Consider the following 22,305-nt stretch of genomic DNA (forward strand, 5'->3'; position numbering starts at 1 on the left):
TTAAGTGTTTTAAGTACTCTTGAGAAAATTTTAAATGGTTCTAGTAGAAAATGGGAAGGGCTCAAATTTTCAAAAAAAGCCAAAGACCAGTTTTAATCTGACACCAAAAAATAAGGATGAACTTCTCCCCATTCCAACCAGCTAGACAGAAAATGAATACGCATAAGGCACGTTGGAAAACGGTTTAATGATCACTCACCAAGATCCATAGGGAACTTTACATGTGTACAGGGATAAACTTTTCCACTACTCCTCCCATCACTGTGTTCTTCATGGTAGAGTATCACAAGTCAAAGTTTCTGGTTGTTTCATCTACTTAAAACCAGATGGAAGAAACAACCTAAATCATAGCAACTTCATGCTTCAATGTGAAACCATCAAAGCTTTCTTGGAAAGACTTTCTGAAAGCAGCTTCTCTGTCTGGAAGACGCTTAAGGCCCATGTACCTTTCTTCTTCCAACTAGCCAAGAAATAGTTAAATGCCTCAGAATGTCCAAAGAGGTGCCAATATTTAGTCAAGGCAAGTATGAAACAGGCTGCATGCCTTTTAGATGTGATGAATATCAGAGTTCTGAGAAAGACATTAAAATCATCATGGAATCCTTAGAGGACTAAAGCACCTGTGCAAAAGTCTCATGCAGTAGGAAGTCTGGAACCGGTACTCCTTCCTTCAGTACCAGGCCTTTCTAGGCTTCAGTCTAGAAGAAGATGATTTTTTTGTGCTTTGAGTTGGGGATCTGCCCCTTCGACTTTAACCTCCGAACAGCCTCCCTCATATGTTTGGGTTGTAGTGGTGGCATCTCTCCCCACTTCTCACACACATCCAGTGCTAAACAGAAGATAAGAAGAAAGTTTCATGGTCACACAGGACTTATTAATCACATAATCCATTTGAATCCTATAACTCTCATTAACTCTTCATAAGCTTGCTAAGGAAATAAACCAAGACATTTCCCCTTCTTAAGAGAATGCTATAAAACCTATCACGTTAGCTTTAGTGTAATATATAATCTTCTACTTAAGGGGCGCCTGGGTGGCGCAGTCGGTTAAGCGTCGACTTCAGCCAGGTCACGATCTTGCGGTCCGTGAGTTCGAGCCCCGCGTCAGGCTCTGGGCTGATGGCTCGGAGCCTGGAGCCTGTTTCTGATTCTGTGTCTCCCTCTCTCTCTGCCCCTCCCCCGTTCATGCTCTGTCTCTCTCTGTCCCAAAAATAAATAAACGTTGAAAAAAAAAAATAAAAAAAAAAATTAAAAAAATAAAACATTTCACTGACTGGAGACCAGCAATACACTCAGCCAAGGTTCCTTCTTTGATGGATAGAGGACAGTTCCCAGGATTCATAACATGAGGGACAACTCATCATACCACACTGGTCAGCCCCCAGTGATAGCTTATCTTAGGTCTTTAATTTGGCAACAGAAATGAGCAAATCCATTGGGGAAAAATACGAAGTAGGCTTCTGTCGCCCTGGACTGAGGACAGGAATCTGGAAAGATTTCCCAGATGCTTCCTTGAGTCCCAGTATTAAAACTTTTGAGGAATAATGGTCATGCTCTCCTGAATACAAAGTGCCCCACTTGGTCAACTTCTAGTGCAAATGGAAACACCCACAGGTACTTTATTAGGTCCCCTAGCATAGATATTCTTGAAAGTTAAGACCACCAGAGGTTCAATCCTGTACATGCTATCAACAACACTTACCTTCTTCTACCACCTCCCCGACGAAAACCTTGGAAATGCCAGACATAGCAATAACAACATTCTGAGACACAGAGGTGCCAGTGATGGACTGGATCAGCTTGAAAGAAGAACAAAGACTATGATTAAGAAAGTCAAGGACTGCTTTTAAGAATATGGTACCCTTTAAGAGTTTTGTACTAAAAAGGTTTTTACTAAAGGCTGGATACTGAAATGAAGACTATTAAGACAAAGATTCAGGTGTACAGCAACTCATTCTCTACGTTTAGACCTTATCCCCAGAATGCAAAACTCCAATTGATAATCGAGAGGCATTTTATTTTTGTTTTCCTGTGTGAATGATCCACCAACTTGACTGGCACCTCATTCAAAATGAGGTGGACACAGTTCTTGTGTCTAGTTCAACTCTCATATCTGATGGAAATGAAGTGTGGTAGCCCATCCTTACCCTTTTAATGGCTGCCTTAGGGAATGCTGACCGGCGGTACATCTCATAACGGTTCAGTTGCTCCTCAGAAAAAGAAGAAACCAGGATTCTAGACAAAGATTCAGATAATTAAGTTGGCTTACAACAACAAACGTTTAAGGTATATTATCACATCAATAAAAGTCTCAGACAATTAGAAAATGAATTTTCGAGGGGTCAATAGCATTAAGCACGGTGCTTACAAGGAATGAAGACAAAGCATTTTTACTCTTTAGAAACTTAAGAGAAAATGACATACAACTTCATTTCTACTTCATTAACAACAAAAACTTAAACTACAATGTTGGGTCACTATATAGATTATGTTTTCAGCACTAGGCTCTCTCTACCCCTAACTCTACCTTATTACATTTCACATTGATGGTAAAAATTTGATACATAAATTTATATTCAAACCAGTAGTTTTTGACATTAACAGACTTGGGGGAAAATATTTGTAAAATATATGGAGAAGGGTTTATGCTCTTAATGCTTTCCAATAAATAAAAGATAGCGATTTTGAAAATAAGCAAAGGACATGAATAGGCAAGTTACAAAAATACCGATGACCAACACAGAGGAAAAAAAGTTAACCTTCACTATTAACTAAAGAAATTAAAATGATAAACTAAAATAAGGTAACATTTTTCATGAATCAGACAGATGAGCATTATAAAGAATGGTGTTAGTAAGAATGGGAGGACACAAACTTATACATGCTGGTAGAGTGTGAAGTGCAACCACCTTTCTGGAGAAGAATTTGGAAATGTGTATGAAGAGTCTTCGAAAACATTCAGACTGTTTGAACTGGCAATTCACTCCTTGGGGGTTTATTTAGGAACTAAATGGACAAGTATGCAAAGATGGGCTCAAAGATGCTCAATCATAATAATGTCAAAAGAAGAAAAAGAACTACAGGGATTGGTTAAATGATCATTCATCTACATAATGGAACACAATGCACCCACTGAAATTGATAATTTACAGGCAGCTTTACAAGAAAGTATTTAGCTATAAATATTTAAAACATTTAAAACAAAATCTGAAAAAGTATATAACCTAATCCATACCCAGGGTTAACTGTGGGTGGTGGGATTATGGGTAATTATTTTTTCTATTTTTCTGTATTCTCTGATAAATTTGCAATGAGCCCATTAAAAAAGTTATGACCTATGTATAATTACTGACATGGAAAACATTCACCATATACAATGTGAAAAACAGGTCACAAACAGTAACATCTTTGAAAAAATTTATTTCTGGATATACATGTATAGAAAATATCTTGGACACTATACCTCAAAATACTAACAGTGTTTATTTCTGGTGACAAGAGGATATTTTTTTCTTTTTATTTATTTATATTTCCTAAAATGTTACATAAAGTATTATTTGCTTTACTTTCTTTTGAGTATAAAAAAGGGAAAAAAAACTACAGGCTCCCCAAATTTATTGACTTTGTACGGTCAAGTTAGAGACTTGAAATGGGGAAAAAAAATCAGAAAGTAACTTACTGCATCTTTTGAATCTCATCTTCATCCACTTTTTGCTTCTTCTCTTTCTTTTCTTTGGTATCTATTTTCATTTTTTTGGCTGCAGGAGTAAGTAAAGATGAGTCTTCCCTTTCAACTGCTGTTAAATCTGAGATATCCTGACTCTTGAGCTGAGAAGATGAAAAGAAACCCTATTATATATTTGGCCTACTTTCCAGACTTGGGGAAGAAGGTAAGACCTCATTCTCTTTACAGCACAACAAATCCATTATTCAATAGTTTTTTTTGGTTCCAAGCACTGGCTGTACCATCATGCGTTAAGATACACTCTCTGTCCTAAAGAAGTTTCTAGCCTAGCTGTGAAAAGAAAACCAGCCAAAGAATCCAACTTTCCAGTTTAGCTATATGATCCTAGCTCTAGTATGTTTACAAAGGAAATGAAGTGCCAAGGATCACGATAACCACTCTCCCGCATTGAGCCCACTTTCCTGACCTCATCCTTTAGAGGGGATGTCAGAAAAGGCCTCTCCATCCAGCCAGCTCTTCTGCCTCTAAATCTATACATCTCTTTATTGTTGATGATTCCATCTTGAAAGAATATTAAAAAGGAGGCACCCTCTCTCCAAAATAGTGTTTCTTTGGATTTGTAACTTTTAATAATTTTTTTTTTTTTTTTAAGTAACCTCTACCTCCAGCATGGGGCTCGAACTCATGACCCTGAGATCAAGAGTTGTAGGTTCTATCAACTGAGCGAGCTAGTTGGCCCTGGATTTGGAACTTTTGTTTTTTAATATATATTTTTAAAGCTTATTTATTTATTTTGAGAGAGAGAGAGAGAGAGAGAGAGAGAGAGAGAATCCCAAGCAGGTTCCACACAGACAGCACACAGCCCAACGTGGACTCCAGCTCATGAACCATGAAGTCACAACCTGAGTGGAACCCAAGAATCAGAAGCTCAACCGACTGAGCCACCCAGGCGCCCCATGGATTCGGAACTTTTAAGTGAGCTTCTCCCACACATAATGCTCTTTTCTTCCTATCTTTCAATTCTACTGTATCACGCAAATGTTTCTCACTGCTAGAATGTGAACTTTTTGAAGATAGGTTTGTCTCTTATTTCTCTCTCCCCACATAAGCATTTAACATAGGTTTACTCATGCTAGATGTTTCATAATAATTCAAATCCAAACTTCATCCCCTCCAACTTAGTATACAATCAAAAGACAACAAACTTCATTAATGGGATTTAACCTCTGTTTTTCTTAAAGAGGAACTCACATAAACTCATAGAGGAATATGAGGGGGTAGGTAAGAGTGAAGATAGTGTATCTTTAAAAAACTTTTCAATTTCTTCTCTAGTTACCTATTAATACAAGTTTTCTAACCTCTATGTGCTTGAATTTTGGTGATTTATATTTTCCTTAAAAATGAGTCATTTTCTTAGATTTTAAAATTTATTTGGCCTAAATTTGAACATCAAATATTTCTGGTTTATTCTGTTCTTTTTCTGGTTTCTTGAGGTGGGTGCTTATTTTCAGCATCTCCTGTTTGTTAATACAAATATGTAAAGCTATGAATTTTTCTTTAAATACGGTTTTGGTCAAGGCCCGTAGGATATGATGTAGTGTTCTCTTTGTTAATTTAATCTAAGGGCTATTTAAAAAAACAGTTTAAAATGTCCAGGGGTTAGTTTATTTGGGGGGAGTGGCAGTTGGGAGAAGCTTTTTGTTGTTAATTTCATATTTATTGCACTGTGCTAATAGAATGTGCCCTGTTTTGATTTCCGCTTTTAAGAATTTGGGTTTTTCTTTGTGGTATGGTATATGATCAATCTTTAAGGTTAATTTAATTTAAATTAACTTTAAAAAAGGTTTGTTTTTTGATGGGGAGAGAGAGAGACAAAAAGAGAGAGAGAGAGAAAGCGCGCATGTGCGTGCACGCGAGTGGGGGGAAGGGCAGAGAAAGAGGGAGTCAGGAGACTGAGAATCCCAAGCAGACTCCATGCTGTCAGCAGGGAGCCCAGCCTTGGCTCCATGTCACAAACCCTGAGATCATGACCTGAGCGGAAGTCAAGAGTTGTAAGCTTAACCAACCAGCCACCCAGGTACCCCTGGTATATGATCAATTTTTAAAAGTGTTTCAGTTTGGGGCGCCTGGGTGGCTCAGTCCGTTAAATGTCCGACTTTGGCTCAGGTCACGATCTCACGGCTCGTGGGTTTGAGCCCTGCGTCAGGCTCTGAAGCTCAGAGCCTGGTGACTGCTTTGGATTCTGTGTCTCCCTCTCTCTCGAGCCCCTCCACCTCCCCCCCCCCCCCCCCCCCCCCCCCCGCAGCCGGTCGTGCTCTCTCTCTCTCAAAAATAAACAAACATTAAAAACAACAACAGTGTTTCAGTCAGAAGTATCAAAAAAAATGTATCTCCTGTTGGGTGCAAATTTCTGTATGTAGTGAGCTCTTTATTGGACTGAACCAATTATTATTCAAATCCTCTATGTCCTTCAGATATTTTTTAAAGGTTCCTTCTTTAAAAAGTTTCATCACATTTTTTTTTAATGCTTATTTTTTGAGAGAGCGAGAGAGCATGTGAGCACGAGGTGTGGAGCGGCAGAGAGAGAGAAATCCCAAGCTGGAGCCTTGCTGACAGCGCAGAGCCCAATGCAGGGCTTGAACTCAGGAAGCCGTGAGAACATGACCTGAGCTGAATGAAGTGTCCCATGCTCAACCAACTGACCCAACCAGGTGCTCCCACATTTTTCTAAAAGTTCTTACTTTATATATTTTGATGCAACTTAATTCTCTGAAAGGCTGTTTCTATCTAATCCAGTGTCCTCCCCATGATCTGTTTAAGTCCCTAGGAAGTTCTAAGACTCCAAGATTCCATCTCTAGAAACGGAAGCCAGAGCACGCTGAGATTCTAGTCCCCTGACTGATGCTCAGTTAGGCAACACTGCTGAGCTCTTGGGGTTTGGTGTGTTTATGCTATAGAGTCCCTTGGACATTGACACCCAGGTCACTGGTCGTAGTTAAATGTCCCACGAGGGTAAGAACATGACTGAACCAGTAACTCCAAGTCTCCCTTTAACGGCTCTGCAGCGTATGACAGTTATGCTTGACCAACATCTAGGAGAAACCATATTTCGGTCAAAGGGATACGAGGAATCCTGGGTTCTAGCTCTTGCACTGTCTGTGACATCAGATCCCAATTTCCTCACCAGGAAAACCAAAAGGCTATGTAAAACTCCCTTAGGGGCGCCTGAGTAGCTCCTCCTGAAAAGCATGGGACTCTTGATCTCAGGGTCCTGAAGTACAGCCCCACGTTAGGGGTAGAATTTGCCTAAAAAAATTTAAAAAATCTCTTAGAAGTAGCCTTAATATCTAGGAGCGGGGATTAAAAGTATTAACCCAGAGGCTGGGGCTCTGGAACCGAACCCGCACTACAGTTTTGTCTCCTCCCTCTCCGGACACATCTTGGCAGATCTAGAGGGAGTCATGGTGAGTTCGAGTTATCTGGGCTTGGCAGGGACCAACCAGGAAGCCGGTCGAGCAAGCTCTCTTAACAAAATCTCGGAGTACTCCTCTGACCTCATCCACACATGTCTCCCTACCTCGCCTTCCTCCGCCGCAGCTTCTTTCAAATCCGCATCTCCGTCCCCATCAGTTTCTTCTGGGATTCCGTCTGTGTCGGTAGCCCCCGGGCCCCCGGGAGCAGCAGCCGTTTCTTCTGACTCCCCCGTCTCTCCACCTTTTTCCGGGGGCGACTCGCAGGCATTATCCATAGCAGCAAGAAAAAGAAGGGCGAGATCGCAGTCCTGTCAGGTTCTGGAGCTCGGGACTGACTGAGTCAGAGCAACCCAGAAGCTTACTTCCTATCGTCGCGCTGCGATGACGTCACACCTACCGCTCCTCGGAGGGATCATTTTAAGGCACGCGTAGGGAACTTCAAGAGCTCCGTTTTAACTGATTTGGTGGCGGTTGGAGACGGAAAATTGAGGGTGCGGAAATCAGTTTGTGGGTTTCCCACTCTGGGAAATCAGCATTTGTAAAGGAGAGCTGTGTTGTTTCCTGAAGGGCGTTTTCCCCCCTCCATGCTGCCTTTCTAAAAACGTGGTTAACTCCCTAATCCATTTTCCTCAGAGTAAAGTTTGGGGACGGTAGAAGACTCTTTTCCGTTGTACGCCAATGTCTTGGGATGTGGCTGCCTGGTAAAGTTTTAGGCAGGGACTCAACCTCGTACATTTTAATTGGGGAGAGGCCGTGGGCCTGTGTGAATTGCCATTTCTTTTCGGTTCCTCAAGCACCTAAAAAAAAAAAAAAGTCATATAACTTGAACAGAATTGATCAACCCATCGATTCACTCCACATTTGTTGAGCGCCTAATTAGAGGTAGGAACAGTTCCAGTAGCAAAGACAATATATACTTTCTACCCAATTAAATGATTTTTCCAATTCACCGGTACTCACTATCCAGGTCGGTTTCACAAACTTGACTTCTTATGTCAGTTCGGTTAATTTCATCAAAAAGTAAGAGGAAACAAATTCTACTGGGAAGGGAGGTCTTGTCTTTGCATGTTTCACTTTAACGAGCCTTTTCAGAGATTGGGACCATGAAGAAGAGATATTTGTATTTTAAAAATTTCCTCTCTTCCCTCACTGAGGTGCGGAGCAGGCCATTTTATTCACCTCTGTATCACTAGGTCCCAACATCCATCACATATTTAACTTATGCGTGCCGAAAGAATGAACTTGGAAATGTAGGTGCGCGTTACCGTATTTCTCTCTTTGTTTCTACGCTGCCTGGGTGAATTACCGTATTTCCTGTCCTGTGGGCTCCCAAAACCTTTGGGGAGGAAGCGCACGTCGGGAGGCGCATACAGGTGGGCCCCATTTGTTCCCTAACACCTGTACAGCGGCTACCTATCAGGCGCTTTCCTCTTGCCCTTGGAGGCCTATCCCGACCCAAACCGGTCGGCTTCCAGCAGACCAAAGCCACCTGCGCCCGCCGGCCGAGCCCCGCCCAGCTAGGTGGGCAAGGGGGCGGGGCGCGGGGGCGCGGTGACGCGTGACGCCAGATCCCGGAAGTGACGCGCTCCTGGGCAGAAAAGGCGGGGGGGAGGGGGGTGGTGTCCCCGGCCGGTTTGGGGGGTGCGTTGCCCGGAGACGGAAAGTTTGGGAGCCGGAGCAGGCTCGGCTGCGGCCCCGGGAAGGGGGTCCAGGGGGCGGTGGCCCTGGGGATGGGGAAGGAGCAGGAGCTGCTGGAGGCGGCCCGCACCGGGCACCTCCCGGCCGTGGAGAAGCTGCTGTCCGGGAAGCGGCTCTCCTCAGGCTTCGGGGGCGGCGGCGGCGGCGGCGGCGGCTCCTCCGGGAGCGGCGGCGGCGGCGGCGGCGGCCTCGGGTCCTCGAGCCATCCCCTCTCCAGTCTGCTCAGGTGGGTAACGCGCCGGGGCCGGACGGCTGGCTGGAGATCCCCTCTCCCCCGCCCGTCTCCTGGGGCTCCTGAGAGGTCGGGGCGCCTGAGACCCGGGCGGGTGGCTTTGCTGGGTGCCAGGGTCGAGGACCGGCGGCCCACGGGGCCAGGAGCGCCCGTGCAGGTCCGCGCGGCGCCGGGCTCTCCTATCCTGACCCGGCTGCGGAGAATGGTGGGAGTGCCCGGGTGGCAGCCTCCGCCGCATGGCACAGCCCGGCTTCACCCTCGCCCGCTCTCGGGTGCCAGCTGTCGTATCTCACAAGCTACTTTAGAGCAGAGAAATATTTATTTGAAATCTCCCTCACCTCATGCAGAAACTCCCACGCCTTGCAGAATCCCACCGCTCCCCCGGAGGAAATTCTCTTGGTTCCCTTCTTTTGGGAACTTGGAACCTTCCACCCTGCTCCGCAGGACCTGGCTTTTGTTGTTGATACTAAAATCGTGTCTGGATTTATCACGTTCAGAGTGGTGTTCTTTTAGCCCCTCTCGTGCTTGCAGCTCAAATTCTAGTTCGTTGTCGGGAGCCTCATTGGATTAGTCTCTTAAGTGGCATATGCGAGATTCATCGAGGGGGTTACTCATCAAGAAACAAAGCTTTAGAAAGACAATTGTTTAGGAAACTTAGGGGTGCTTTAAACTTTTCTGAGATCTGTTGTTAAAATAAACACTTGAATCCGGAGCTGGTAAGGATGGAGAGAGAAAGGTCACTTTTGTGTGGCTTGGAGGGGGGATTGGAGGTACTTTGTCAGTGTGAGTAAAATGTGTTGGTTCAGCAGCACTTTCATAGCCTGTTTTCTTTTCCTTCCTTGTTCTTTTGAGGTTTTTACGAAGTGGAAGTTCATTTAGAAATGGCTTCGTTGGCTTTTGTTCCCCATTGGTTTTTGTAACTTCAGTTTGAGTGAGTTTGGACCAAAGAAGCCCAGGGCTCTAATAAATTGTTAGGTATGAAGCACTGAGTACAGACCCAGGTCTACACAGAAGATTTTCAAAAGCGGCATAGGAGAACTCTCCCCATGAGTTCTTTTTTGGGAGGTTAAAACCAGTGCTGTTTGCCGCAGTTTCTCCAGTCCCTAGGGCAATGCTGTCGCACAGTTGGTACCTAGGATTCATTGAATGAATACAAGTTATCAATTAGAGGATGACAGATTTCTAAATAAAGTGATGGTTATACTCGCTGTGATTGTTAGTTGTTCAGCAAAAGGAGACAGAATTTAGGGGATGAGATGGAGATTACGACTTCTAGGAGGAGGACTTCAGCTGGCTTTGAAGGATGTGAGGATATAGATAGGTGACATACAGTGAGATAATTCCAGGTTGGCAAGCTATGGTCAGAGGCATAGAAGCAGGAAAAAGGCTTGTTTGATGCTACTGGGGCACTAGAAGAACTTCCTGCCGGCAGTCTGGAGTTTTTGGGCATGATAAAACGTAATAATGAATGGGTACATTTCCATCCTTTAGAGTGATGTAGTCTTTCTTCGTATGTTTATAGTCTCAGTCCCTAGATCAGTGCCTCGCAACTCAAACGTACTTTGGATGCATGCATTGGGTTTTGAATCTTCTCTGGATTACTTTGATATTTCTGCACTTCTGATATCTGAGAGATGAGAGAAAGACCATACATGTTCCAAGTGCCAGTCTCTAATCAGGTGAATAATGTAGCATTTGGAGGTTTGCCAGAAGATACCTTAACCCCTAGTATATCCTGCTGAAGTGAGAAACTTGCACATGTCTCCCACCTTCCAAGTACAGGTCAAATTGCTCTTAGGCTCACACTTCAGAGACTGTTAACATTTTGCTGAGGATTTAGCTGCCGTGTAGTTAAGCAAGACTAGGAAATCTTTGTTTACCACAGTGTTTTTACTTTTGGCCTCATGCTAATAAGTTCAGTCTCTGTCCTAAAGTGTGGATGTGTCTCCACACCCTTGCGTAAGACAGCTGATTCCTGATTTGCTCTCCTGTCTCTTATAGAGATGGTAGATGGCCTAAGAGCTGCCCTAACCTCTCATCCTTGTGATTCTTAGGGGCAGGGAGGATCTGCACCAATAGTTACACTAGGTGTGTCATTAATTAGAGGTGATTCTGGCTCAACCTAGTGAAAGATCTCTGAGCAAATGATACTGTGTATTTAAATAGTCCCTAGGTCAGCATGTCCTCCCTTTTTAGGTTTGGAAATCGTGGAGGGTAGGTTCCCTATGCCCACACTCCACACCTCAAGGACCCTTAACGGGAGCTAGGGAATTGTAGCTTTAGATCTAGCCTTTGCATTAGCTGCCATATCCCACCCCCACTAGTACTGCCAACTGTAACCTATGTTTGTCCAGCTGTTTGAGTGACCAAGTAAAGCTGGCAAGAATAAGAGCTTACAGCTGCATTGGATATAAATGTTCCAAACCACATGTGTGTTTGTTCATCTACTTATGACCAACCCCCCCAACCGACCCCTCCCCCCGCCATGTCCACAGAGGGTTTGTGCTGATTCTGAAACTACAAAATGCCCCTTCTCTTACCCCATGTCTTTTCTCTTACACTTCTTGGGCTTAGGTCTTAACTTCTTACAGCCCTCCCTAATGACCCTAATACACACGGATCTCTCAGGCTTCTACTTCTTTGGAACCCATCATCTGTAGTGTGCAGTAATTCACTGGCTCATTCTTTACTTGTCTGGCTTTCATAGTTTATTGCACTGGCCTGTCAGTATAATGTTGACATGCAGTAACCCTCACCCATTGAGAATATCCCTGAGAATCAGAAAGTCAGCAAAAACTTCTAGGAAAACAAAAAGTTGTTATAAACTTCATGTCTTTCTGACCTTTTCTTCTTTACTGCACATTTATTCAGAGGCAGTGTAGTATTACACTTAAGAACACTTGTTCTTGGGGCGCCTGGGTGGCTCAGTTGGTTGAGCATCTTTCTTCGGCTCGGATCATGATCTCACCATTCGGGAGTTCGATCCCTGCGTCGGGCTGCGTGCTGACAGCTCAAAGCCTGGAGCCTGTTACAAATTCTCTGTCTCCCTCTCTCTCTGCCCCTCCCCCACTCATTCTCTCTTTCACTCTCTATCTCACTCTCTCAAAAAGAAAAAGACTACTTGTTCTGTAGTCAGACTGCCTGAATTCATAGAGTACTGCCATCACCGACTAGCTGCTTGATTTTATTACAAATTACTCAACCACTTGGAGCCTCAATTTCTCCATCTGTAAAATGGGGATAATATTGTTTGCTTTATAGGTATCACCTTAGATAATGTGTGTCAGACACTTCCCACACTTTCTGGCACATTGTAAATGCTCACTATTCGCCATCCTCAGTTCAGCACATACAGTTTTGCCATGCTGCCCCTGGTATGTGCAAAGTACCAGGCTAGACATATTTTAAATGGTGTTCTTTCACACTTGGGTATGCGTTTTCCAGGTCATGGCAGATTAGAAGCTGTAAATAAGAGAGAACGTGCTTAGGTAGGCACATTAGTGCTATTCATTTACCTAGTGTTTACCCATTTTCTACTTTTGTGCCAGGCTGATTGCTACATGCCTTGCAAAGTTTATCTCAGACCTGGCACAGAATAGGTACTTTATCAAAATCAGTCCCTCTCCTGATATATCGTCTGTTTCCTTACAGCGTTTATAGTAGTATGATATGTCTGTGTGACTGATTGACAAAATAAGAGACAGAAAAAGCGATTAAAATCTATCCTAGCTTTTCCCATCCTCAGTAATTTGAGACTATTAACATAGATGTGCATAGCCCTACACACTTGCATAGGCCCCAAGCATTGTTGTACTAGATCTTAGTGCCGTAATTTCTGTTTATGATGACACTTAGCCATCAAATAAGTTATATGCAATAGAGCATGTTAATGAAAGTAGGAAAAACATATTTTAGTTTTTTATCCAAAATGATTCAAATACAATTTTTGTTACTTAAAGTAGATTATTTAGAAAGCATAGTTCTCTGAAATGTCTAGTCCTAGAGTGGTTCCGGATGGCATGGATTTTACTTTACATAATAGTATCTCCTTTTCTGATTGTTGAACAAATGCATGCCTTTGGTTGGTAGCTTGGGACAGGCGCTGTGTTAAACTTCATTTTAACTCGTGGTATTTTTCAGCCCTGGACACACATTGTCATGGAACGGAGAGTTTGGTATGTTGATGCTTTTAGCGAAACTGTTGATTTCCAGGAGAGCAAATTCTATTAGAGACCGTAAGATTGGGGTTAGAAGTGAATTCTATCAACTAAAGGGCAAAAAGGCCTGAAAAAAGAAAATGTTACAAGAAATCATCATATATTGACTTAAACTTTTATTGAGTTACGAGCTAAATACTGATGAATGTGAAAGGTGTAAAGTAAAACGTATTCCTGAGGGTTCAGAAGCACAGAGAAACTAAACCAAAGGCTAGGACTGAGGAGTAGATGTGTCATAGTTTAGGAACATTCTATATTTAATTTCTCAAGCATGAGAAGAGTGAGTAAGAACAGAAGAAGCCAAGGAGGCTTACTGGAGAAATCGAAAAACGTATAGACAGTAGCAATAAATGTAGCTATAAACTAGTTTTTATTCTACCATTTGAGGTGAGGAGGGAGACTATCCAGAAATCACCACGAGTTTCCCAAAAATATGAAAAATTTTTTTGAAGTAAGGAAGGAAAAATGAAAACTTTTGAAAAATGGACCCCACTTTGGGGACAATAGAAAGTTCTTCCAATGTCAGAAGACAATGACAACTTATTCATTGTTTTTAAGAAAGATTCCTAAATTTATGTAAGTAATTCACACTCAAAAGAAAAAAAAGTGTTTAACAAAACCATCGCATTAAAATGGTCCTTCATTCACTCCCCAGAATGGATGTGTAGCTTGTAAACTGTAATGAAGTGACAGCTTTTCTCTCACTGCCTTCCTGCAGTGCCAGATTTCTTTTGAATATGCCTAATTTGAGCAAATGATTTTAACATCCTAAGAGGACAACAGCATTCTACGATGTTGATGTGAGGTCCTGAAGCAGGATCTCATGGACATGTGTGATCTAAGTTCTGGCTCTTTCCAAGAGAACGCAACAAAACAAACCAACGAAACCCAACTATCCATTAGGATAACCGTTTTCTTGATATTACACTAAAGCTTTTCAATTCCTTAAAAATGATTTTTAAAGAACTTTTTTTTTTTTTTTTAAATGTTTATTTTTGAGATAGTGCGAGAGACAGAGTGCAAGCGGCGGAGGAGCAGACAGAGGGAGACACAGAATCTGAAGCGGGCTCCAGGCTCTGAGCTGTCAGCACAGAGCCCGATGCGGGGCTCGAACTCACGGACCGTGAGATCATGACCTGAGCCGAAGTCAGATGCTTAACCGACTGAGCCACTCAGGCGCCTCAAGAACTTTTTAATATACCTCTTTTAAGTATGATTTTATTGGGATAGCAGCCCTTTTATTTTGGAATTGCTATACATTTTTGTTTTCTTTAAAGCAGACTATGATTTTATGTGGTTATTTTGTGCCTAAAAATCTAGAGAGTTACTAATCTTAAACGAGTAGGGCGTGTAAGTGTAGAAAAAGATTTAGGGGCGCCTGGGTGGCTCAGTTGGTTAAGCGTCTGACTTCAGCTCAAGTCATGATCTCGTGGTTTGTGGGTTCGAGCGCCGCATTAGGCTCTGTGTTGACAGCTCAGAGCCTGGAGCCTGCTTCGGATTCTGTATGTCCCCCTCTCTCTCTCTGCCCCTCCCCTGCTTGTGCTCTGTCTCTGTCTCTCAAAAATAAACAAACATTTTTTAAAAAGAAAAGAAAAAGATAATTTTACATAAGTTTGTAAAGTCAGACATCTCCTCTCCCTTTTTCTGAATTCTCCAATTGAAGTTCAGTTTTTACTGTCTTAGTTACAAAAATTAGAGACTGGAAACAGTGAAACAGTCTTGTGGTCGGAAGAATTTGATTTGTAGCCAGTCAGCTTCAGCATGTTCACTTGTCCTGGGAGATTATGGTCCCAGTGAAAGTTGCATCCTTGGCCAGAAAAATCCCTTCTGAAGGTTTTTTTCCCCTTGGTTTGTTCACCCTCAACAGCTGTGAAATTTGGCTTGCAAAAGGAAGTCAAGGCTATTTCTACCCTAGTTTTCAGTAGGGAAAGTAAATTACTGGGTTTTATAGCCCAGAGACACCAAGGAAACCCCAAAAGTAGATAGTGGAGAGTTTGTTCTTGGAAATGTCAGGCTCTCCTGTGGGTAGGAACTTGGTCTCTTCTGGACAGCCCTCAGAAAATGTTCCCCACACTGATTTCCAAAAGATTACTGGGAGATTTTCTGTGGTATAGAAAATTATATTGTTACATTCGTAGAACATCTTCAAATAACTTTGGTGTGGTTAGAGTTAATGGTAGTAATACTAGAAATTATATGTTAGGGCTTCATATTTATCCTTTCTTAGTAATTTGTAGATCAAGTTTGTTTAGTTTACAAATCAAAAAAGAGTTTTTTAAAACAAGTCAGTTGTCTCTGCTTTACTTGTGATGTTATTACTGCTATTAAAAATGGTGGAGATGATCCAGGAAGCAGAACTGCCCTGTGGATTACTTAACTGACGAGGCCTTAGCATGGCTGCCGAAGGTCAGACTCTGACCCAACTCTGCCTTGTGAGTTAGTCAAGTTACATAACCTCTCTGAGCATCTGTGTCTTCATGTGTATAATGGGCCTGGGATAGTATCTACTTCCTGAAGCAGCATCACGTGAGCTAAAATATGGAAGGCACGTAATGCCTGGTAAACCTTGGCTGCTGAAACCTTCTGATGGGAGCCCAGTGCTTGCCACCTTTGATAAACTGGAATGGTAATCTTGTTGTTAAGGACATACTTTATATTGATGCTGCTTTAAAAGTTATAGTAATTGATAGCAGGAGCTCCCAACCTTTTCAAATGTGAGTCCCATTTTTAGAAGCCTAAACATGGTAATGGTGGCAGGGTACAGACTGATACAGGTCTACAGTGTTTTTTCTGAGACATTGGGGTTTAGTATCCAGAATTTTGGGGTTGTTGAAGAGTCCTAGTGAGCCCCTAGTGGAATCTGGGTCAACAGTCTGAAACATTGTATCCCTGCAGTGACATCTGTCAATATTCACACTAAAGGGGATAAATATGAAGTATGTTTAGGGCAGGTTTCGCACCTAAACAAGTTTGCCAGTAACTTTTAAAAATCTATTTTCAGGGATTTTTGGGTATCTGAATTATAAATAAGGGATTATGGACCTCTACATTGAGTATAGAAAAAATTGCCAGACACATGAAAGCACAAAGAAGAAAATAAAATCATCTGTCATCCCACCACCTAAAAGAGTTAGCTGTTGCAATTTTCATGTATATTCTTTGGTCTTTTTTCTTTACAAAAAAATATATATAATATAATATAATATAATATAATATAATATAATATAATAATATAATATGTAAATATATATAATAACTTTTTTTTACTAGAAATGACACTGTTCTGTACATACTTTGCCTCAGATTTTCACTTAATGTATTATAAACAACTTTCATTTTCTCTTCAACCTCATTTTAAATGAGTAAGTGGTATTCCATAGTGTGTATGAACTGTAATTATTGAATCCCTTCTTTGCCATTAGTTAGGAGTTTGTTTTTAGTTTTCTGCTGTTGGAACAGCATTGGCATATGTAATCTTGTAGATAAGATTGTGTGCACATTTGTGCTTATAACATTTTATGTACTGAGAACAGTAGATGTAGTTTGAGTATTCAACTGTGATGAGAGTTACATATGCAATTGTATTTGACGACTCTTATAATAAGAGTTACATCTTCTGGGTCCTTCTGATTGGGAAGTAATGTATTGATCTATGGCCGCTAATGCTACTTCTATTTAGAAAGTTACTTTTGTGCAGGCATAGGATTTTTAATGGTCAAGTTGGGACCTCTCAAGTCCTTCTTCAGAGGCTAATGTTTAGAAGAGGGCCATTAATAACACACAATGCATTGAGCAATATGCTTGAATCAGAATGAGACAAAAGCCGTTTTCTTTTGTTGTTCTAGCTTTTATTTTGGGAAATTTCAAACATACAGAAATCAAGAGAATAAAATAATGACACCTCACATACCTTACGTACTCATAAAACAATTATCAGCTTATGGCCAATTTTGTTTCTTTTTATCACCCCACAACTAAATTATTATTGTTATTATTTTAAATTTTATTTGAGAGAGAGAGAAGGGAAGAGAGAGAATGCAAGCAGGGGAGAAGAGCAGAGGGGGGGGAGAGAGAGAGAGAGAGAGAGAGAGAGAGAGAGAGGGAGAGGGAGGGAGAGGGAGGGAGGGAGGGAGGGAGAGAGAAAGAAACTCAAGCAGCTCCATCCCCAGCACAGAAAGCTTGACATGGGGCTTGATCTCACAACTGTGAGATCATGACCTGAGCTGAAATCAAGAGTCAGATGCTTAACTGCCACGCAGGCACCCACTCCCCCCGCTGCACCGAAATTATTTTGAAGAGAGGCCTATATATCATATTACTTAAGTACATATTTTTAAAAGATAAAGATTTCTTTAAAAAATATTCACAATACCGTTATCACATCTAAAAAAATGGCAATTCCTTAAAATCATCAAATGTTTAGTTAGGATTCAAATTTTCCATATTGTCTAAAATATTCTGTATTTTCCAGTTGGTTTGTTCAAGTCTGTAAACACCTTGTATTCGTTTGATATATCTTTTAGTCTCTTTAAATCTGTGGGTTTCATCTCTGTCATTTTTCTTTCCAGTGTATTTGAAAGAAAAGGGGCATTTGCCCCATTTCCCATAGTCCGGGTTTTGCTGATTGCATCTCTGAGGTGTCATTTAACATGTTCATCTGTCCCCTGTATTGCCTATAAGCTGGAAATTGGATCTAGAGACTTGATCTGATTCAGGTTCAATTTTTTTGGCAGGATTTCTTCCTCGGGGTGTTGTGTGCTTCCTTCAGTTGAGTCTTTCTTTTTTCTTTTTCTAAATATTTATTTATTTTTTGGAGCACGCAAGTGGGGGAAGGGTAGAGAGGGGGAAGCGGGCTCTGTGCTGAAAGGCTGACATCAGCAATCCCAGTGTGGGGCTCAAGCTCAGGAACTGGGAGGTCATGACCTGAGCTAAAGTCAGATGCTCAGCTGACTGAGCCACCCAAGTGTCCTGAGTCTTTCTTTCTTGTGATGGTGGCAGCCATTGAAGATCACTGCCTAGACGATGACTTCATTAAGAGTTTGCAAAATGGTGATATTTCATTTCTATTTTACGTTCTTCACTTATTACCTGGAATACTTTTTAGAGAGAAACCTCCTGTTATCAACCACTTGGTTATCCTGGGATACAGTTTGTTCAGGAAAGATGAGTTGAATGCCTGATTCTTTTCTGTTCTTTACCAGTTTTCAGATCCATTTGGTTTCCTAGTAGTCTTCAGTGGTGTCTAATGAGGTTTTTTTTTTTTTTTTTTTTTTGTAAATATCATTAGGAACTCATATATTTAAACATATTTATGCTTCAATAAAACCTCTTAAAAATGTGCTCTGAGATATTTAGACTAACAATTTTATTTTACTATGAAAAGCAGTTGAATTGGTTTATAATGAAGTGGTGTTGTGTGTGTTTGTGTATTTTACTTGACTGATATTTCTACTCAGAGTCCCCCCCCCCCCCCCACCGTTTGTGCTGGTTCATCTGACAATTTGCGAATCAAGTGTTCTAATTCTTGAGAGTATAGATTAGTTCAGCTAGCTTCCAATCTTTTTTCTCTTTTTAAGTTTCCTGCTGGCCATAGATGGCCCTATAGACGCCAAAAGATTTTAAAAGCATGCTTGAGGGACTTGAGTAACCAAATTCCTTAGGTAGTACTTATGGAAGACCAACTTGAAATAGTGTTTTCCCACCAGCTTTATGGGCGGACTCTAGATAAGAATCTAGATCTGTTAAGCTGACTTGTTACTTAGATTATTCCGTCTTATTTGTTACTCTGAATATGTTTCACGGTGTTACTCTTTTTACATAAACATTGAAGAGTGAGTTGAATTGTCTTTTATTAAGTATACTAAGCACATTTCTCTCTGTACTTACTGTTGATTTCTAATTTAGTGCATTGGGAGTTCCCATTCACAGCTCTGATTTTGAGTTCCTGTTCTGACATCTGTGCATTTCTTTTCTTGGTTTGGAGCTATATACAAAATATACACAAAAGCATTTTTTTGTTGTTGTTACATTTTGTTCATTGGTTTTTTATGCTTGGAGTACAGGTGGGAGGTTTGGGTCTGGGTCCTTCTGCCTTGGCCCAGATTCCCCCGTTGACTAGCCATACAAATACTACATTATAGAGTCAATTTAAAAGTGATAAAAGCAGGGGTGCCTGGGTGGCTTAGTTGGTTAAGCATCCAACTCTTGATTTCAGCTCAGGTTATGATCTCACGATTTGTGGAATTGAGCCCCCACATTGGGCTCAGTGCTGGCAGTGTGGAGCCTGCTTGGGATTCTTACTCTCTCCCTCTGCCCCTCTCCCCTGCTCATTCTCTCTGTCTCAAAATAGATAAATACGGGGCGCCTGGGTGGCGCAGTCGGTTAAGCGTCCGACTTCAGCCAGGTCACGATCTCGCGGTCCTGGAGTTCGAGCCCCGCGTCAGGCTCTGGGCTGATGGCTCAGAGCCTGGAGCCTGTTTCCGATTCTGTGTCTCCCTCTCTCTCTGCCCCTCCCCCGTTCATGCTCTGTCTCTCTCTGTCCCCCAAAAAATAAATAAACGTTGAAAAAAAATATTAAAAAAAGAATAGATAAATACGTTTTTTTTTTTTTTTTTTAATTTTTTTTTCCAACGTTTATTTATTTTTGGGACAGAGAGAGACAGAGCATGAATGGGGGAGGGGCAGAGAGAGAGGGAGACACAGAATCGGAAACAGGCTCCAGGCTCTGGGCTCTGGGCCATCAGCCCAGAGCCCGACGCGGGGCTCGAACTCACAGACAGTGAGATCGTGACCTGGCTGAAGTCGGACGCTTAACCGACTGCGCCACCCAGGCGCCCCGATAAATATGTTTTTTTTAAGTGATAAAAGCAGCACATGGAACCACTTATTTTTTCTTTTTGATAGTTGTTGGGACAGTCAGGGCTCTACTTTAGAGAGATTTTGGCCTCTGTTAGGCAGTGAGAGCATTCAGCACCATTATACTGACGGATTTCACAGCACTTTTATGTGGGGCTCTCACCTTCTTTTAAGAGCATTTTCATTAGTTAAGATGAAAAAATAAAAGTAAAAGTAAGAGGGGGCACCTGGGTGGCTCAGTTGGTTAAGCGTCCAACTCTTGGTTTCGGCTCTGGTCGTGATGTCACGGTTCGTGGGTTTGAGCGCCACATGGGGCTGTCAGCGCAGAACCTGCTTGGTATTCTGTCTCCCTCTCTCTCTGCCCTTCCCCCCGGCTCACTCTCTACCTCTCGCAAAAATAAATAAATATTAAAAAGAATACAAGTAAGAGAAATATACTGAACTTCTTTACTCAGAATGGAAAATGTAGCTGAAAACACTGAAGCTTCATAGTGCCAAGCAGGTATCAACACCGTTGAGTTGGCTGGTGCATGATTCTTGCAAGACTGCGGCTGTAGCTCTGTCTCCACGTGGTGGGGTCTGTCCTTTGTCGTGACTACACCATGTGCTTATCCCTGCCAGTGATGACTAGCGGCAACGTGATGTATGGGCTGAGTCAGTCCTTTTACTGTGACTGGAAAAGCAGCTCCAAATGTGTATACCACTAATAATACCAGTAGTCAGCATTTATTAAGCATTCACTGATACTGGATAAGTAGCATTGATTTTTACATTTGGAAGGTACGATCGAGTGCTTGTCTTTACGAGGATTAAGTAAGAAAAAAAAATTTAGGTTTATTTATTTAGAGAGGGAGAGAGAGACAGGGAGGGAGGGAGAGATTGAGAGAGGGAGAGAGAGACAGGGAGGGAGGGAGAGATTGAGAGAGAGAGAGAGAGAGAGAGAGAGAGAGAGAGAGAGAATCCCAAGCAGGCTTCATGCTATCAGCACAGAGCCTGATGTGGGGTGTGAGATCTCATGTTTGTGAGATCATGACCTCTGAGCCCAGATCAAGAGTCCGATGCTTAACCGATTGAGCCACCAGGCGCCCCGTGAAAATAAAATTTTTTCTTGTTCATCCTTCTGTACATTTTGCAACTTTCAGCTTTGCTTATGTAGATCTCCTAATTACAACTGTTTTCAGTCATAGCAAAAGTTTAAAATCTCAGGGATTTTAATTTCTTTGAGGAACATTCTATTTTTCTTAAATTTTTTAATGTTTTCTTTTGAGAGAGAGGCAGAATGCGAGCAGGAAAGGGGAAGAGAGAGAGGGAGATGCAGATTCCAAAGCAGGCTCCAGGCTCCGAGCTGTCAGCACAGAGCCCAATATGGGGCTCAAATCCATGAACTGCGAGATTGTGATCTGAGCCCAAGACAGACACTTAACCAACTGAGCCACCCAGGTGCCCTGAGTAACATTCTGTTTTTAAAATTTGAAAAGTCTCTATTCTTACCTCTGAAAGGTAGAAAAAGTGGTACTGTTATTTAAGGTGTTAGCTATTACAGAGAACACAAGCTAATTTGGAGGTGGCACTTTATTTAACCTTAGAAAGATTGTTCTTCTTTTTTCTTTTTTAAAGATTTCTTGACTTTTATTTATTTAAAAATAATTTTTTTACATTTATTTATTTTTGAGAGACAAAGAGAGACAGAGCACAAGTCGGGGAGGGGCAGAGAGAGAGGGAGACACAGAATCCGAAGCAGGCTCCAGGCTCTGAGCTGTCAGCACAGAGCCTGATGTGGAGCTTGAACTCACAAACCGTGAGTGAGATCATGACCCGAGCTGAACTTGGATGCTTAACCAACTGAGCCACCCAAGCGCCCCTATTTTATTTTACTTTTTAAAGTTTACTTATTTATTTTGAGAGAGAGGGAGAGAGAGAATCCCAAGCAGGCTGTCATTTACCATGAGATCATGACCTGAGCTGAAATCAAGTCAGAGTCAGATGCTTCACTGCCTGAGCCACCCAGGCGCCCCAGAAGGAAACTTCTTTAAAGGAATTTTCTGCCTATATCAGAACCCATTTTGTTTGAGTGAACCAACCTATTGACTTTGTTTTCCTTTCGCCTGAATAAGCAGTCATTGTGATTTTCTTTTGCTGTCTTTAA

The 22,305-nt window shown here is 41.9% G+C and overlaps 2 protein-coding genes across 10 annotated transcripts in view; one reads left to right on the forward strand and one right to left on the reverse strand.

The window, feature by feature from the left end:
- Positions 1 to 167: 167 nt before the first annotated feature.
- On the reverse strand, positions 168 to 21,858 carry TAF11 (TATA-box binding protein associated factor 11). Of its 3 annotated transcripts, XM_043591226.1 has the most exons (6): positions 21,847 to 21,858; positions 7,262 to 7,488; positions 3,679 to 3,827; positions 2,147 to 2,234; positions 1,702 to 1,798; positions 168 to 829 (listed from the first exon to the last, which is right to left on the reverse strand). In XM_043591226.1, exons 2-6 carry the CDS (start codon positions 7,430 to 7,432, stop codon positions 699 to 701), a joined length of 636 nt encoding a protein of 211 aa, XP_043447161.1. In that variant the 5' UTR covers positions 7,433 to 7,488; positions 21,847 to 21,858; the 3' UTR covers positions 168 to 698. The 3 variants fall into 3 exon arrangements, with proteins under 3 accessions (XP_043447161.1, XP_043447160.1, XP_043447162.1); XM_043591225.1 differs by lacking the exon at positions 21,847 to 21,858 and having other exon boundaries at positions 7,262 to 7,923; XM_043591227.1 differs by lacking the exons at positions 1,702 to 1,798; positions 21,847 to 21,858 and having other exon boundaries at positions 773 to 829; positions 7,262 to 7,945.
- ANKS1A (ankyrin repeat and sterile alpha motif domain containing 1A) overlaps positions 8,745 to 22,305 on the forward strand; it is a 179,888-nt gene continuing 166,327 nt past the window's right edge. For 4 of the 7 annotated variants that reach the window (XM_043591219.1, XM_043591222.1, XM_043591218.1 and 1 more), the window contains exon 1: positions 8,745 to 9,081. In XM_043591219.1, the coding sequence (XP_043447154.1) occupies positions 8,888 to 9,081 (194 nt within the window). In that variant the 5' untranslated portion in view covers positions 8,745 to 8,887. The remainder of the gene's footprint in view (positions 9,082 to 22,305) is intronic. The other 3 variants (XM_043591220.1, XM_043591223.1, XM_043591224.1) reach the window with 2 other exon arrangements.

The sequence above is a fragment of the Prionailurus bengalensis genome, chromosome B2 (genome assembly GCF_016509475.1).
Source record: "Prionailurus bengalensis isolate Pbe53 chromosome B2, Fcat_Pben_1.1_paternal_pri, whole genome shotgun sequence".
Lineage (NCBI taxonomy): Eukaryota > Metazoa > Chordata > Mammalia > Carnivora > Felidae > Prionailurus > Prionailurus bengalensis.

What these genes read in the sequence shown, in the direction of transcription:
- TAF11 (XM_043591226.1), bottom strand. Translation starts at nt 7,432, where the DNA reads ATGGATAATGCCTGCGAGTCGCCCCCGGAAAAAGGTGGAGAGACGGGG. An exon ending in CTAAGGCAGCCATTAAAAGG is followed by an intron (nt 1,799 to 2,146) that starts GTAAGGATGGGC and finishes TCTTCTTTCAAG; the next exon opens with CTGATCCAGTCCATCACTGG. An exon ending in CGGGGAGGTGGTAGAAGAAG is followed by an intron (nt 830 to 1,701) that starts GTAAGTGTTGTT and finishes TCTTCTGTTTAG; the next exon opens with CACTGGATGTGTGTGAGAAG.